This window comes from Notothenia coriiceps, unplaced genomic scaffold (genome assembly GCF_000735185.1).
Source record: "Notothenia coriiceps isolate Sejong01 unplaced genomic scaffold, NC01 NC01_scaffold00037250, whole genome shotgun sequence".
NCBI lineage: Eukaryota > Metazoa > Chordata > Actinopteri > Perciformes > Nototheniidae > Notothenia > Notothenia coriiceps.
In genome coordinates, this window is record NW_011369951.1 from 6,601,577 (window position 1) to 6,618,912 (window position 17,336).

General features: G+C 40.4%; 2 protein-coding genes across 4 annotated transcripts in view; both read left to right on the forward strand.

The window, feature by feature from the left end:
* The window catches only part of LOC104966806 (NAD kinase-like), a 12,090-nt gene extending 9,738 nt beyond the window's left edge, over window positions 1–2,352 (forward strand). For all 3 annotated transcript variants that reach the window (XM_010796107.1, XM_010796106.1, XM_010796105.1), the window contains 2 exons: window positions 1,898–1,997; window positions 2,098–2,352. In XM_010796107.1, coding sequence (XP_010794409.1) covers window positions 1,898–1,997; window positions 2,098–2,273 — 276 coding nt within the window. In that variant the 3' untranslated portion in view covers window positions 2,274–2,352. The remainder of the gene's footprint in view (window positions 1–1,897; window positions 1,998–2,097) is intronic.
* Window positions 2,353–4,910: 2,558 nt separating this feature from the next.
* On the forward strand, window positions 4,911–10,005 carry LOC104967219 (translocation protein SEC62). The gene is made up of 7 exons (XM_010796635.1): window positions 4,911–4,989; window positions 5,555–5,835; window positions 6,567–6,662; window positions 6,858–6,918; window positions 7,003–7,122; window positions 8,742–9,233; window positions 9,995–10,005. The coding sequence occupies exons 1-7, from the start codon at window positions 4,911–4,913 to the stop codon at window positions 10,003–10,005; spliced, it is 1,140 nt and encodes a 379-aa protein (XP_010794937.1).
* Window positions 10,006–17,336: the final 7,331 nt, after the last annotated feature.

Genomic DNA, 17,336 nt, shown 5'->3' on the forward strand with positions numbered 1-17,336 from the left:
CACACCACAGGCACATCACAGGGGCACAGGCGCAGGCACCACTGTCATCAACACCACACATGCCATTTCACACACACACACACACACACAAGTCACACATCACACACAGCTCTCAATGGAGTCACGTCCCTGCTGCTGCAGGATTTTGCTCCGCTGGCTCGGCTTGTCGTCAGGCGGACGTCTCGCTCAGCTTGCAGAGCTCCTGAGCGGGGGGGGGGGGGGGGGGAAACGTGCTCTGTCTGCAGCTTGTTGGCGCGACAACATCTTTGACCTGCTTTTACTTTCCTGCTGTAATGCTGGGATGTAATGCTCTGCTGCTGCCTGAGTTACTGTTGTTATTGATTACATTTCATATTTACTGTCTGTGGAAGGAAAGGATTGACATTCAAACTGACAGCACATCTAACATCCACAATGTAATAATAATAGTGTGTAGAATGTGGAGTAGAAGCCAAACACTCATATATATTTTGGTTTTGCCGTATCATCTTTTTAAAATGTTATAAATACATGGTATACATTCTGCAAAAGCTGCTAGGATGTGATATATTTATGAGTTACTCTGTCTATATTTTAAATGTTGCTGTAGAAAATGTGAGAATAAGGCAAGTTTATTTATATAGCACCTTTCAACACAAGGCAATTCAAAGTGCTTTACAAAAATGAAAGACATTAAGAAAATGGCATTTAAAAACAGTCATTAAAAAGCAAAGATAATAAAATAAACATTAAAAGAAAAAATACATGAATAAAAGTTACAGTGCAGTCTAAGATATGAATAGTTCAATTAAAAGCAGCGACAAAAAGAAAAGTCTTCAGCCTGGATTTAAAAGCAGTCAGATATTTGGAGCATAGTAACTGAACGCTGCTTTACCATGTTTAGTTCTGACTCTGGGGACAGAAAGCTGACCAGTCCCTGAAGACCTGAGAGATCTGGATGGTTCATCATTTAGCAGGAGAGGTCAGAAATGTATTTTGGTCCTAAACCATTCAGTGCTTTATAAACAGCAGCAGTATTTTAAAATCTATTCTTTGACACACAGGAAGCCAGTGTAAAGACTTCAGAACAGGAGTGATGTCAGCTGCAGCTTTCTAATATATTTATTTAGTGAGACCTGTGAAGACACCATTACAGTAAAGATAAAGGCATGGACACGTTTTTCCAACTCCTGCTCTGACATTGAAAATAAGGCGAAACTAAATATTTTTGATAGCTTGTAAAAGAGCTTTCACAAAGGAAGCGGGGTAAAGTGGATCCACTGCTAGGAACAATGGAAGGAGACGGTGAAGGAAATCTACATAATGGGAAAACTGAGTCATCCTCTGAGATAACAAGAAGCACGGAGGGAAGAAAAGTGGGAGATTTAGACATTATTCAAGGACAATGAGAAAAGACTAGGACATGGAAGACTGCGTCATTGTGTTCTCATACAGCAGAGCAGATATGTGTCTTTATCATCTCCACCAGAGAGCTTGTTTCAAAGTGTTGTGCTTGTTTCTTACACTTTTTCTTTAACAGATATTAATGACGTGCACGTTGGTGTGTTTTTGTTGTGGATAGAAACACCATGTGGAATGTATAAGCACTTCACTGACAATCAATGAATTGATTAAACAACTTATCATGGCAGTTCAGCTCTCTAAAGGTTCATTTGTTTTTGTAATAATATGATATTCTTTTTATTGGTTGCCAAATATATTCTGCATATAAACTGTATTTGTCTATGCAGATAAACACGTGAAAACCTTTACAGCATTTGGCCTATAGATGGCACTAGAGTAATGTTCAACTTGAAATGGTACCAAGTCTAATTTAGATTTTTTAAAACATGGACACGTGTCACCATATCTGCCGTTAAGAGTCAAATTAAAGGTGTGTGTGTGTGTGTGTGTTCAGGTGTTGAATGAGGTGGTGGTGGACCGAGGCCCCTCCTCCTACCTCTCCAATGTGGACTTGTACCTGGACGGTCGCCTCATCACCTCGGTGCAGGGAGACGGTGAGAGCAGTCATGTGACCCCCAGCTTCTGTCTCCACGTAGATATGGTGAATAAATAATGTGGCAAATGAATAAACAATGTCCCCTCTGCGTCCTCCAGGTGTGATCGTGTCCACGCCCACAGGCAGCACAGCCTATGCAGCCGCAGCCGGAGCCTCCATGATCCACCCCAACGTCCCCGCCATCATGGTGACCCCCATCTGCCCCCACTCGCTCTCCTTCAGGCCCATCGTGGTGCCCGCGGGGGTCGAGCTCATGGTGAGAGGCAAACACTGAGATCCTTGCATGGTGTTTACAGAAAGGTGACAAACAAAAACCTTAACCAAGGAAACGTCTTAGAAAGGTATTGGGTCAACATCATTTCCCCAAATGATCAGAGGTGGGAAGTATTGGAGTACAAATACTTCGTTGCTGTACTTAAGTAAATGTTTCTGGTATCAGTACTTTACTCCACTACTTATTTTTCTGACGACTTTTTACTTGTACTTCTCACATTTTAACACAAATACCTGTACTTTCTACTTCTTACATTTTTTCCAAACCGGCTGGTTCCTTTAGTCTGAATGTGTGTTTGGTGGCGTGATCATTATTATTTAGAGTCATTGCGTGCCTATTGATTTGAACACGATCCGTGTATCCATCGTTTCCTGGTCTTCTCTAAAGAAGAGGGACCAATGGAAACGTTGTCATGTTGCCGTTGTTCAGCATGGAAACATTCATTAGCTAACAATGACATTATTGTTCTATTAATATAAAAGGAGGTCAGGTACTCTTTAAAACAGCTGGGAGTTATGGGTACTTTTTACTTAAGTACATTTCGAAGTCCATACTTCTTTACTTTTACTTGAGTGAAGAAGTTTAATCAGTACTTCTACTTTTACCAGAGTATTTTTAAACACGAGTATCTGTACTTCTACTTGAGTAAAGGATGTGTGTACTTTTACCAAATCTCTGCAAATTAATTAATAATTTCTTATTTGAGTGTTTAGTTGTTCAGCTGGGTTGAGATTATTTTTGAAACTATATAAAGATAATACACTTTTTTTTGTATGGTATCTTTCATACAAGAAATACAGCTGAGCACGAGTACGGGAAAGTAGAGTTTAGAACACGGATAGATTACCAAGTTCATGGAAAATAAAATAAATAGAATACAAAAATATAAACAGAAAAAGGTTTCAATAAATAAATTGCATTGTATAATATGGACATTAAAATCCACTGAATAATAAATAATGACCTTAATACAATTTAAGGTAAATCAACAAAAATTAAACAGACAAATTACAAACAATGTCAAATAATAATCTTAGTCTAAGACTTAAAAGGCCCAGGATCTTACTACTGTGGGGGAAACTTCTGAAGCGATTGGAGTCAGGACTCAAAGAGAGACACGATGGAGAGCTGGAGCTTTGATGGCAAACACTGACGTTTTATTCAGAGCTTCGGTCTTAGAATTCACAAGACATGTCACGGGCCACGGTTTGACCACACGGATGAGATGCCACAATCAATTCTGAAGAACCCTCCTGTAGCTCCAGGTTTTAACGTTCAGAGTGTAATAATCAACATTCTTCAATAGATAGACTAAACCAGGGGTTCCCAAAGTGGGGGTCGCGAGATGATTACAAAATTAAAAAAAAAAAAAAATGTGATTAATTTTTTTTATAATTTCAAAAAAAAAAATATTATTTTTTAATTTTGTAATCATCTCGCGACCCCCACTTTGGGAACCCCTGGTNCATAGACTGTATATATAAATGGACGTAGGGTCCGTGACGTCACCCATAGGATTCTGCAGAGTTGCCGAGAAGCCCTTAGTAGGCGGAGTCGGCCACTAACGGCTCGACAGTGACGTCAGAGTTCAACTCTTGCCTGCTCCAAATAAGGGCAAAGAGGCGGAGCCGATGCGGGACCATAGCTGACACCGAGCTGATAGTTCCAGAGCTAGCTGAAGCCACCAAGCTAAGCTAAAATCAAGCGGCAAACTCTGTGGAAGAGCCGGGACGCCAATACGGAAGTGGCACACACTGCAGTTCATATATTGGCCAATAGGGACTGACTGCAGAAAGGAGCAATTTCCATAGACCCCATGTTAAAATGCCCAACTTTACAGCAGAAAAAAACATGTTTCTACCTGTGAGACTGACCGTTGAGCGGCCCGACCAAGCAAGGAGGCAGAGGCAGAACGTCCAAAAATATAACCCGACGTGGGCATTTATTAAAATAATGTGCACAAAGTTCACAGCCTCAATCCTGCTGTTCTCCGTGAACACATCCTGCAGCCACAAAGATCTCACTCACACTACCAGCCTAACAAGACACAGCACCTAAATACACACACAGACTAACAAGACACAGGTGAGGGGGGAGCAATTAGTCACAGGTGAGGGGGGAGGAGACAACACAGGGCACCAGGTGCACACAATCAGCCACAGACATGGGGAAAGGGGAAGTTGTCGTCAATATACCTATTAAAACAATGATTAGCCTATATAAACATGTCCATGTGAGCTCTAGTAACGGCGTCTCGTCGTTACATCAATATCAAGCCACACTTATTGTTTTTACTTCGGCTGTGACTTTGTGTGTGCTCAGGATGAGTTTGGCTGTGTTTCGCTGTCGCTAAACAAGGAAACAACACCTCCACGGAGCTTATTCACAACGTCCCGACCAATCAGAACACACTGTGCTCACAGGGAGGGTGGGGGCTGGAGCTACTGGAGCTACAACGAGCCGTTAAAGGCAGAGAGTGAAATTCAGTGAATACACAAAGTTTACAGAGATGCAGTATGAGAAACCAATGTGAGTTTGGAAAATTGCACAATATAAATCTATTCTAGAAGACCTCAACAATGGAATGATGATCAGTGGAAATGGCCATGACATGGGACCTTTAATACTTACTGGTCTATGACGGCCATGAAAACAATGGTGGAAAAACACAGTGATGTATTCAACTTGATGGAGATTCAGTTTACTGTCATAGAAGGTGAAGAAAACCAGCCAATTGTCTTATTTGATGAACTGTTGGAACTAACAAAAAACATTCAAGCAATATATAAATTATCTTATAAAACGGACAAGTCAAATCAAGCAATCTGATTGGTTCATAGCCGTGATATGAGCGTATATCACAGGTAGAATTGTAGTTACTTTTTACAACAAGTCAGTATCCCTCCGCGTCTGATAAAAAGCTACAACCGTTACAGCTGTTACATTACGTCCGTTACGAAACTAACTAACAAAGCTTAAGATGGAAACATTTAAAGGTGACCTATCATGCAAAATGTACTTTTGTAAGTCTTTTATACATGAATATGTGTCCCCGGTGTGTATTTTTCTTTCCTATTGCCACACTTGGTAACGGTTTTATAAAAGCAATAGCTCACTTCCGGCCGTGTGGTAATATGTCATATAATGACCATATACCACGGCCTGTCGTGAGCTATTGCTTAAATATATTTCTGGTATATCGGTTTAAAATCATTTTCACGAGCTCTGAGTTTGTGCACATGGATGGAAATTCCTTTACACTAAAACATTTTTAAATAAAGAGCATAGTAACCAGAAATGTTTCTCCTTCCTCTGTAGGCTCCTGAAGAAGCAGTTCTTCCACCGGGCTCTCAAAGTGATGAAGAAAAAACCAGAGAAGGAGATCAAGAAAGAAAAAGAGAAGGAGAAGGAAAAAGAGAAAGAGAAGGAGAAAGAGAAAGAGAAAGAGAAGGAGAAGGAGAAGACCAAGGGCGACAGCAGCAAAGAGGAGGAGAAAAAAGGGAAGAAGGAGAAAGAGAGGAAGAAAGAGTCCGAAGTTGCCGAAACCAAGAAGGAGAAGAGCGTACGTGACACACTCTTGACCTCTATGTTGAAGAACAAACCCTTAATATATCTATCTTATCAAGATAGTGTTAGATAACCGTTAGAGGATCTAATGGGTGGTCTCAAAACATCAATATGAATATTTAGTATTGTATTGCTGCTTTGGCAGTGGGATCCATAAACACAGGATGACCAATCAGAGACTGCTGGTCCTGACAGTAAACAGGTGGATGTTGACTTTGGAATCAGGGGCTGTGGGTAAACAGTCCTGCTTTGAAAGACTTCTAACAAATCAATCACCTGCGAATATCTAAGCCGGTAACATTTTCTAAAGGGAAGGGGCTTTAACAATCCCTATTCCTTATGCCCAGGGAACACTTGCCAGAAGGAAAGAAGACAATGCCGTCATACTTGTCAATAACATCCGCCCGTTGCATAATAACGCCCTAGTGTAAGTGCCAGGGTCACCTCTTCCCCCCTAACCCTTCCCCTACATATTTTGTATGCCACTTCTAAATTCTGTGCAGAAATCTGAGTCAGTAGCATATCATGAACTATTTCTAACTTGTAAAATATAATTTCTTAAGATAGGGAAAACTAAAGCAGGTGTGCTAAAACTGTTCACCTGCAGCAGCCAACATTTCCTCTGTGAATGAACGGTGACGTTGAATTTATGGGCCTGACCAGCTAACTATTCATTGTGAACTTAGCAGATTGTTTATAATATGTTTCTATTTAAAACTCTCACAGGATGACAGTCCTGGAACTCCCAAGAAGAAGAAAGACGTGAAGAAGAAATTCAAACTGGAGCCTCATGAGGAGCAGCTGTTTCTAGACGGAAACGAGGTGAGTGGACGGAAACAAACCCCAATCAGAATTTCTGGCGAGTTTCCATATATATAATAATTTGGGCTCGCTGATATGCAACAGTCATGTGAACATGTTTTTAGACATTTAAAGATCAATAAATGACCTTTGCATATGATGCCAGATTTGAACACAACCTAATGAATGGTGATCTGAAACGTCTCTTCTCTTCAGGTGTTCGTCTGGATTTACGATCCTGTTCATTTCAAGACGTTCGCCATGGGACTGATACTCGGTGAGTCGGAGGTTGAAACCCATAAATGGATTTCTTTTAGCTTATTTTACTTTCTTAACTCCCCGTGTGTGTGTTTTCTCTCAGTCATTGCAGTGATCGCAGCCACGCTGTTCCCTCTGTGGCCGGCAGAGATGCGAGTTGGAGTTTATTATCTGAGTGTAGCCGCAGGCTGCTTCGTGGCCAGTATTCTGCTTCTCGCTGTCGGTGAGTACAAGAAGTTCATTTTAAACGTACTGGTCTCATGTATCAACTTAACACTAGAACCGCCAGAGATTTTTTATACCTAAAACCGCCACCGGGGTCAAATTGACCCGGCATTAGAATGGATTGATTTTCAAGGTAAAAGTATTGTTTTAAAAAGAAAAATGGTCCTGTGGTATTAGTATTTTGACAAGCAATTTTGTTAAATTGTTTCGTATATTGACGGTACAACATAGGGTTTCGTGAGGAGGTTGTCGTTGTTGGGTGAAAAGCAAACAGCTGTTTGCTGCGGAGCATAGCGCGAGCAGTCTCCCGTGAGCGGGAGCGCGCTCCTTCACTACAGACTCAATATATCCATCTATCTATCTATCTATCTATCTCTCTCTCTCTCTCTCTCTCTCTCTCTCTCTCTCCCTCAATCTATATCTCAATCTATAAGGAACCGCAGTTGACAAAAGGCGTTGCTATAGCAATACGTCATGTTTGTTTACACACAAAATCAATAGCGCGAAAAGGGGTGGGGTCAATATGACCCGCTTTGCGGAAATAGGTATAAATGGCAATTCTTTTGGCGATTTCTTCAATCTGACTTCATAATTGACCATTTTTAACAACATAGGGTGCTACATAACACACTTTCAGGAAAAGTCACGGACTGGGAGACTTTAATATTTTATTGAAAAAAAGTTACATACAATATAAAACAGCTCTGGGTCAAATTGACCACGTTGGCGGTTCTAGTGTTAAATACAACAAATATATATAAATATAAATATACAAATATAACCTTTACTAGGAGAAGAGCAGATGTGAGTTTTAATCCGCAAAAACCATCATTTCCAAGTAATGAAGCTAAAACTGTCAACATTAAAATGAATAACTAAATGCCTGTTGGCTAATAATTGATTAAACAAATGTTACATCAATTGATTATCTGGGTACAATTTCCTATTTTCATGGATAAATAGGTGGTTAAAAAGTAATGTAATACCTAAATGTATGAATTTCGAAAAATGAAAAAATATTTAATTAAAGGTGGGGTAGGTAAGTTTGAGAAACCGGCTCGAGAAACACTTTTTGTTATATTCCATGGAATGCTCTTAACATCCCGATAGCAATGAATATCTGAAGTGCTTTGACAAAAAATCCATAAAGAAATGTCATCTGCGGAAGCCGTAGCGCTGTAAAAAGCACGACCAATCACTTTAGCCGGCCCGGCTAAAGTAACTGGATGGCCTACCTGCCTGTCAGCCTTCCATCTGTGCACAAACTTATCTCGTGCCCTCATTGGTCATGTGCGCGATCGTGTGTGTTGGAGGAGGGGCTCTGTAAGGAAGTGGCAGATTTGTTCCGGCTGTGTATTTTCAAATTCTAGCGCACTCAAGCTGATTTCTCCATTCTTACCTACCCCACCTTTAAGATAAATAAAAAATACAAATTTAAAAAAGGAGAACATTTGATAGAACAACAAATAAAAAAAGGAATTAGTAATATTAACAATAATGCAAATTAAAATAAAAAAGTTCTAGCAAACATTCACTGACAGGTGGTTCTATTGTTTTATACTTGGCTGTATTTAATCAGCTGTATTTTAAAGTTGACCCCTCTCTGTCTGTCTTCAGCTCGCTGCATCCTCTTCCTCATCATCTGGGTGGTGACGGGCGGCCGCCACCACTTCTGGTTCCTCCCTAACCTAACGGCCGATGTGGGCTTCATCGACTCGTTCCGCCCGCTCTACACTCACGATTACAAAGGGCCGAGAGCCAAGAAGGACAAGATGGACGACAAGGAGGAGGGCGGCAACAAGAAATCAGACAGCGACGAGAAGTCTGACAGCGAGAAAAAGGACGGCGATGAGGAGGAGGAAGAGGAGGAGGAAGAGGAGGAGAGCAAAGAAGTGGGGGAGAGTAAAGAGGCGGAGGGGGGGGGAACGGGGGCGGAGCGTCACTCAGACACAGACAGCGACCGGCGGGAGGACGAGGGCTCGCAGCACAGCAACGGAAACGACTTTGAGATGATCACCAGGGAGGAGCTGGAGCAACACACTGAGGAGGAGGAGGAAGAGGAAGAGGAGGAAGAAGAGAGGAAAGAGGAGGTGGAAGAGAGGAAGGTGGAGGAGGAAGAGAGGAAGGTGGAGGAGGAAGAGAGGAAGGTGGAGGAGGAAGAGAGGAAAGAGGAGGAGGAAGAGAGGAAAGAAGGGGCGGAGAATGAGACGAGTCCTCAGACTGCTGAAACATAAACTTCTTACAATCCCACCACACTTTCTCTCTCTCTCTCTGCCCCCCCCCCTCCCTCCCTCCTCGAGGCCGAGGAGCCGCTCCATCTCTTCGTGTTGAGATCTTCCACTAAACAGCACCGGGATGGACACGTAGGGGAAAATAGATCATGGCTACGACAATGGGGGGGGATCATCTAAAAGAAGCCTTACAGAGGATCCGAGTCCTCCCACCCACATGTTATTTATGTCAAAACGAAAACTGCCACCGACTTGTCCTTTTTGTTCTCACGTCAACTTTCTTTTGGTGTTGTTTCCTCTCCAAATGTTTTTATTTATGTCCCCTTTCTTTAAAAGTCAGTGTCAGAGCCCCCCCCCCCCCCCCCTGTTGTCTTTGAGCTCCATGTTGTTGGTACAATCACGTTAGCCAAAAAGCCCTCGTTCTTTTGGTGACAGGAGAACGCTCCACTTCCTGTTGGATGCCAGCAGCCTGGCAGCGCTTAAAGGAACACCCCAAAATCAAAGACACACATTTTCCTCTAACCTGTTGTACCATTTATCAATCTATATTGTTTAAGCTCATCTGAGGAGGACACCATTAATGTTTACATCTCACCCTGTCTCTAGAACTTGAGTACATGCACACTTTTTTCTGTGCAGTGATTCGGTAGAAAGTGAAAGGATTATCCTGAGTCACTGGGTCATGATTTCCGGAATAGGAAAGTGGCGTTGAGTGTTTCAATTCGAGTCGAGTGCCACGTAGTTCCATAATATTTCCGAGAGAAGGGAACCATCCTCCTTCTGATGTCTCCAACAGCAACTCCCAAAGACAGAAACAAGTTAGATTGATGAAAAGCTATACCGGCAAGAGGAAAAATATCATCTTTGATTTTGGGCAGAAGTTTCCCTTCTAATCAAACTGACCAGCATGTCTGCTTTGAAACCCCAACCAAGCCAGATGGACCAAACCCTGAAGTTTACTCGAAGAAACCTAAAGTCGACCATGTTGTGGCTGGATGGAGTGTTATTAGAGCAGAGTAGTACAGCTAGCTGAGGTGATGCCAGAAAGATGTTGACCATAGTTCGAGCTGGGACACAGCTGGCGCGCTTAGCTTTCTTTCTTCTTCAAGAGATTGTCAGCATTCGTTGTACCGCTGAAGCTAGAAGATGTTTAATTCTCTAATGAAACTGTTTATTGCAAACCGAACCAGATATAAAGTCGACTCGAGTGCCAAACACGACTAATAATGATGTTATGCAGGCTCGTACAATGCGGATTGTTGAGAGCGAGGGTACGTTTTTGTTGATTTGTTGATTTTGTAACCGCCGTGTCAAACTCCTTAAACCTTTCACATCTTTGATAAAATAAAAAGCACAGCACAAAGTTGTTAGTGTGTAGCTAAACAAAGATTTTTGGTCTCAATGAAACCGTTTAGACGCCCAACGTAAACCGTTTCTGTCTCAGAGGCCGTCGTGAAAATCCAGACTGCAGTTTAATGTCCAGTCAGAGCGCGGTCCAATCAGATCATCACTTTTATGCCTAGAGGCTCTTTTTAGTCATAGCAAGGATTATATTTAAGTATAAGAAATAGTATCATTTATATATGGATTCTATGGATATATCAAATATAAACATAGCAGTATAATAAAGTATAAAACTCTTTTTTCTTTCATTTTGTATTAGTTCATTTTTATTTGTATATGCTTTTTGTTTTTTCTACGATCACAAAGCGCAAACTCATTATTTAAAGGAAACATCTGGGGTTAGAAAACAGTGGGAATTTATTACATACAAGTTTTTCTGTATATTTTTACATTTCCACGTGGATTTGTCTCACTAACAATTGGTCAGTTATTAACCCGAGCTTATACAACCAGTGGCGAAATCTCTCCTCGTAAAACAATGAGTTCATATATTCCACACGGCTTCCTGTACAGTTTGTTTGACCTGAAAGTGAACTCACTTAGACTGTGTTCGTAGTCTCCTGTAGTCCCACTGAGGTTTGTAGTTCTTCAACTTTCTGACTCCATGTTTTTTCTTTTTGATTATATTTGTTTTCTTCCCCAAAGGGCAAAGTGCATCTCTGTTTCCTGAGTTGCCAGTTGCTGTTCTCTAAACATTGGCATAACCGTTTCACAAAAGAGGAAGGAATACCAATTCTCCCAATAGTTCTTGACTGTCGCACAGTATCGGTCTGTTGTATATTGTAGTATTATTACACTATGCTGCTGCTTCTAATCGCACATCTCTGGGGGAAATAAAAAAGTGAAATTGTAAAACATCAATGTTTTATCTATGGTCAAAAGTCTGTCTTTTGATCACCTAGTTGTCTTCATTTGGATCAATTTCATTCTGAAGACTGTCTCATGCAATATTGGAGTAAACTTTAATAAAACTGGATGTCTGGAAATATATCTGTATCTTATCATTGCAATAAAAATATAGAAAGCAAACAACTATGGTCATGTTTTTTATAGCTAACGTGTCTTTTTGGTTGGGTTGGTTTATCCTTGGTGGCACATCAAATCCAGTAAAACATTTTTTTAATGACCATAACATTTGAACATGTTTATTTATTTATGTAATCGTTTATTTGGCAGGGACAATGCACAGTAATGAACACTTAAAACACTCAAATGTATCAAGCGTAACAGTGCCAGATTGAGCTAATTTCCATCCGCAGTCCCTCATAAAACATTTAAGAAGTTTACATTTTACAAACATAGCAAAAACAAAATGATATGCAAAAGAGCAGTCCATGAAAACATTTATTAAAAAAGTACATATTCTTAAAAGACTTAAAATTGTCAAAACTCAAGAAATTGTGTTTTTCAAGGATGGTACAATGGTGGTATGAATATGGCTTTCTGTCAAACACCTTGATAGCTCTCTTGTACAGCTGTTCTATGGGTTTCAGGTTTGTTAAACAGTATTCAACGTGGGATAGAATCATACAGTGGAGGTATGACTTTGCAGCATTGACAGCCTGTTTAGCCCTGAGCCTGTTTTTCAGGTCTCAGGCTCGAAAATGACATTCCCAGAACAAATGACCATATCTTCCCTTCTAAAAGGGTTAAATTAATAATCTTTTTTCTCAAAGTAATGATAAACCTGTGAGTTGGATATAGAAAAAATTCAGAATCAAGATAGATGTTTTTTATTTTAAAGAAAATTCAGATTGAACATAGTAAAAAACTGTAAATTATAGTGTCCGTCCAAATATTATATATATATTTATTTATTTTTATTTTTTTACTTACAGTGAAAACTACCCTTGGATGATGGTAAAGTAGACTAAAAGCTTTAGGAATCCCAAGTACAACATATAATAAGTACCCTATCAAGATTGATGCAAAACAAGTGACATATTCGGGACCTTGTACCTTTTTAGAGAGGTTTAGCAAAAAGAACTCCACCTCTGAGGTGATTTGGGTGGAAATAGGGGTTTTACCGTTTCTCTGGAACCCATTGGTCGATTTTGGTGATTGACATCTCTTTCTGACCGTTAGAGCCAATAGAATCGAAGGGGAATCTCCCCTCTCACACACAGTCTAAAATTAAAAGGTGTGGGATCGTGCACGCAGTTTAGCACCAGAGTGAAGCTGTCTCTAGGTCTGACATCTCAAAACCGAAAAGCAGATTTATTGCTCATGGATTATCAGAAATCATTCAAAGTGACACAGACACATTGGATTAACCTATGGATTAACTTCAGCATCGTTTTTTATCGTTTTAATGCCATTGAAGAGCACTTTTGACCAGACTACCACACAGGTTAGCCATTTTTCCGTTTTTAGCTACCTAGCTCCATATGTTTTGATGTGTGTTCTTGTTATTATCTCCGAGAGTTCGTATAATTTAGTGATAATGAAGGGCACCCCTCGATTCTGTGTCCCCTCACGATGTGAAACGATGGGTTGAGATGTGCAGCAAAGATAAATAATAAGGTTTTGTGAGTGAATTTCGGTGCAGTCATCTGTTAGCATTTTTCGCTCGTTGCTAATTCAGAGGCTCAGCGTTAGCATTGTGGGATTTTTTAAATCATTTTTTTTATAAATGATCAGTTAGATGAGTTTCTTTCCGTTACATGGATATAAAACATTCATAGTTTATTAAATGAACATGCCCTCAGACACTGTTTCCTGCAAGATGTTGCAGGAGGCCCCCGTTACCGGGGTCTCTCGGGCTTAACATTAAGAAAGGTCTAATTTGTTTAATATGTTGCAAGTTGAATTTAATGGTATTGGATACTTTCTTAATATGTTTCTTAAAAGTCAAGTTCGAGTCCAGCATGACTCCAAGATACTTGAAGTGAACTAGTTCTATTTCTGCTCCGTTTAAAAACACGTTGGATCCTTCGATTTTGACTGGTCGTTTACTGAACATCATGCATACGGTTTGTTTTTTTACGTTTAACTGTAAGCAAATGTTGTTCAGCCAGTGTTGAACCTTGTCCAAAGCATTTGAGACAAGATGCGATCATTTCAGTGTTTTGTAGTTGCTGCTTCAACCATACTGACGAAAGTAAAATAAAAAGTCATTGTATTCACAGTATGTTGAATAAAAGTATAGCAAAGTAGAAAAGGTCATAGTAAAGTATTTAATCAAAATGTCCTGAGATGGTATAGTCTTAGTATTTCCTAGAAATGTCATAAAAAGACAAAAACAATATTGAAAATATAAAAAGAGTATAGTATGCCCTGACATTTTTTATAGTAATAGTAAAGTATTTGGAAAGAAAATACATAGTACAGCATTTCAAAAAAGTAATAGCATGTTCAAAAATGTCATACGATGTCATAGTATAGTATGTCCCACAAAAAGTACCTAAAAATGTATTTTCTGGTCAAACTCAACGAAGGAATCGGCCCACTGGTTTTATTTTGAACCATTTAGTACTTCATTTTATTTTCATGTTGTCTAATAATAAGAATTACAGCAGTTTTAGTACAGGTGTACACAAAGAGCCGACAGAACAAAACGAGTTTAAACTTTATTTCCCCTTCAGTAACAGCTTCATGAAAATTAAAACATGACTGGCAGAAGTTTCTTCACCTCATTTTAGTTAGCATTCTTCTGCAACATGCAATCTAACCTGTAGAACTTGGGCAGAGAAGATGAGAGCAACATATTTATTTAAACGTAAACAGCTGCTGTTAGGATGAACAGGAAGTCGGCTTTGAATTGTAAAATTTGATTGTAGTCTTCGGCTGACTCAGTAATAGAAATGAAGGATCAGTTTTTTCAAGCACCCATCTAGATAAATATCCAATAAATAAGCCTCTAAATACACGTATCCTTTAATCTTGTATGTACACATTTACATTTGCAGTCCTTTTTCTCAATCTATCACTGTTTTTTACTCATAATCCCCCAAGCGTATGCCAGTAAAGCCTGGATCTTCGAAACTAACCATTACATTCAATATGAAATGCTCCATGTCCAAAACACTGAATAATCAAATAATTATGTAAATATATTGCAACCATTTTAGTGATTGTATTGTTTTCCCATTTCTATGCGAGTAACATGCTTTCTTCCAGTAAGCTGCAGATGCAATTACAGTTGGTTTTTGTACTGGAACGCCATGAGATGCTTTCTCAAATGTATAAAATACTGAATACACACATGCTATTCAAAGGACTGTTCAACACTGATTTGATATTTAGACACACTTGCTCTAACTTAAAGGTCCTGTGTGGTGTTGGAGAGCGCAGACTTAAACATGTGACAGAGAATAACTCAACCCTTCAGTTTTCTGTGTCGGAGGAGTCGGAGACGTCGGCCAGGCGCTCCTGCCTCTTGCGGACGTTCCAGTGCAGACACTGAGCGAGGCTCTCGAACCAGTCGTACACCAGGTCGTGGCAGCAGATCGAGGGCACGGGGTAACAGGACGTAGTGATCTTGATGCTGTTTGGAGAAAAGGTTGAAGGAAATGAATGTTAAAGTGAGTAACGTTAATCTGTATGATGGAACAGGCCTATGATAGTGAGCGTTACCAGTCTCCGTGCTGGATCTCCTGTCGCTTCCTGCCGTCAAACGACACCCAGGCCGTGTTCCTCGCATCGGGAGACAAGGTGATCTGATGGAGAGGAGGACACACGGTCACTTCTTAATCTATAACAAGGTGCTGGCATGGCTAAAAAGTGTCCACGGAAATATTTAAAATAAAAATGCCTTAGTTGTTGCGAAGTCATTTGCCTTGCATGTCCTCCTTCGCCCTCTGACACAGATGCCCAGCCTTGGGCAGCATGCTATCTCCCTAACGGAGGGGCTGCCCTAGCATTTTGTTGATGTTGCCAGTTTATGACCGGGCAACTCTCTGTCAGAGATAGTTATTGTTAGTTAGAGATAGTTATTGTTGTGATGACACCTGGAACACATCCTTCTCGGGGTGTAGATGACCCCGAGCCATAAGCGACTACAAATGTGATTCAGTGTCCTCAGCTGTTTAGTCCAGGGGTTCCCAAACTTTTCAGCCCGCGATCCCCAAAATAACAGTGCCAGAGGCGGGGGGCTGCTAGTGAATTAATTTCAGAAAAAAGAAAAAAATGTCTATTCAAACGTTATTATTAATAATAACGACCCCCACTTTGGGAACCCCTGGTTTAGTCTATCTATTGAAGAATGTTGATTATTACACTCTGAATGTTAAAACCTGGAGCTACAGGAGGGTTCTTCAGAATTGATTGTGGCATCTCAACCGTGTGGTCAAACCGTGGCCCGTGACATGTNCTTTGTAAGTAGTTATCGGACGTATTTCTTCTTTCATAGCAATTTTCCTTGATACTTTATTGCCGTGAAATAGGTCTTAAATTCTATTCAAAGTGGTCATAAAAAGGTCTTAAAAAGTCTTAAATTTGAGTTGACGAAACCTGCTGGAACCCTGATTAATATTTGCTTGATTCCAGTGTTGAATTTAGCACAATTGCATACAAACGTTAAGGGATTTTAAGATTCTGAAGTATTATGCTAAAAACTCAATAACTTAGATTATTATTTATAGTTTTGCTGAATAGTTTCATGTCCGCTTACCTTAGAAACGTAAAATGCCACGGCATTGTGCAGATGGGGAGCATGTTAGCTTAGCTTGGTAGCTTCAGCTAGCTCTAGAACTTTCAGATCGGTGGCAGCAGGTCCCGCCTCGGCTCCGCCCTCTTTGCCCTTATTTGGAGCAGGCTGGAGTATGCGGGAGTTGAACTCTGACGTCACTGTCGAGCAGTTAGTGGCCGACTCCGCCTACTAAGGGCTTCTCGACAACTCTGCAGAGTCCTATGGGTGACGTCACGGACCCTACTTCCATTTATATATACAGTCTATGGCTCCCCCCCAAGGGGGGCGAGCCCCCCAGGTTGGGAACCACTGGTCTATGATAGAGAACTGTAGCGGATATGACCGTTATCGTCCTCTGGGGTAGGGGTGGGCGATATTGAAAAATATAATATCACAATATTTTTCAAGCAGTATCACGATAGACGATATTTATCACAATATTTTTTCATGTCGGTTATTATGGTTATTTTTCAAGATTTCAATGAATCCCTGAATGAACAATTCAACAGGAATTTTGATATGGCTTCCTCAGTGTTCAAGTAGGTAGGCCTACACCCTACACAACAAACGTCAACACTGGTTTCTTCACCAAGTAAAGTGCACTCTCTTGCTAAATAAAATAAAATATTCAAGGCACAGTTTCTCAGTATAAAAATTCACTTTCTCAGAAAGTGAATTTTTATACTGAGAAACTGTGCCTTGAATATTTTATTTTATTTAGCAAGAGAGTGCACTTTACTTGGTGAAGAAACCAGTGTTGACGTTTNTCCTGTGTTCCAGCTTAAAACATTCTCCTCGCACTCAGGCTGTTTCTGTGCGCTCGTGAAATGTCTGCTCTCATATTTCTGCTGTGCTCCGATCTTTTGTGCAACAACCCTGTCAAAATCCCTCAACCAATAGGAGGCCAGGTGTCCTTGCGGGTGCGTTCGCTTTATTTATTAGAGCATC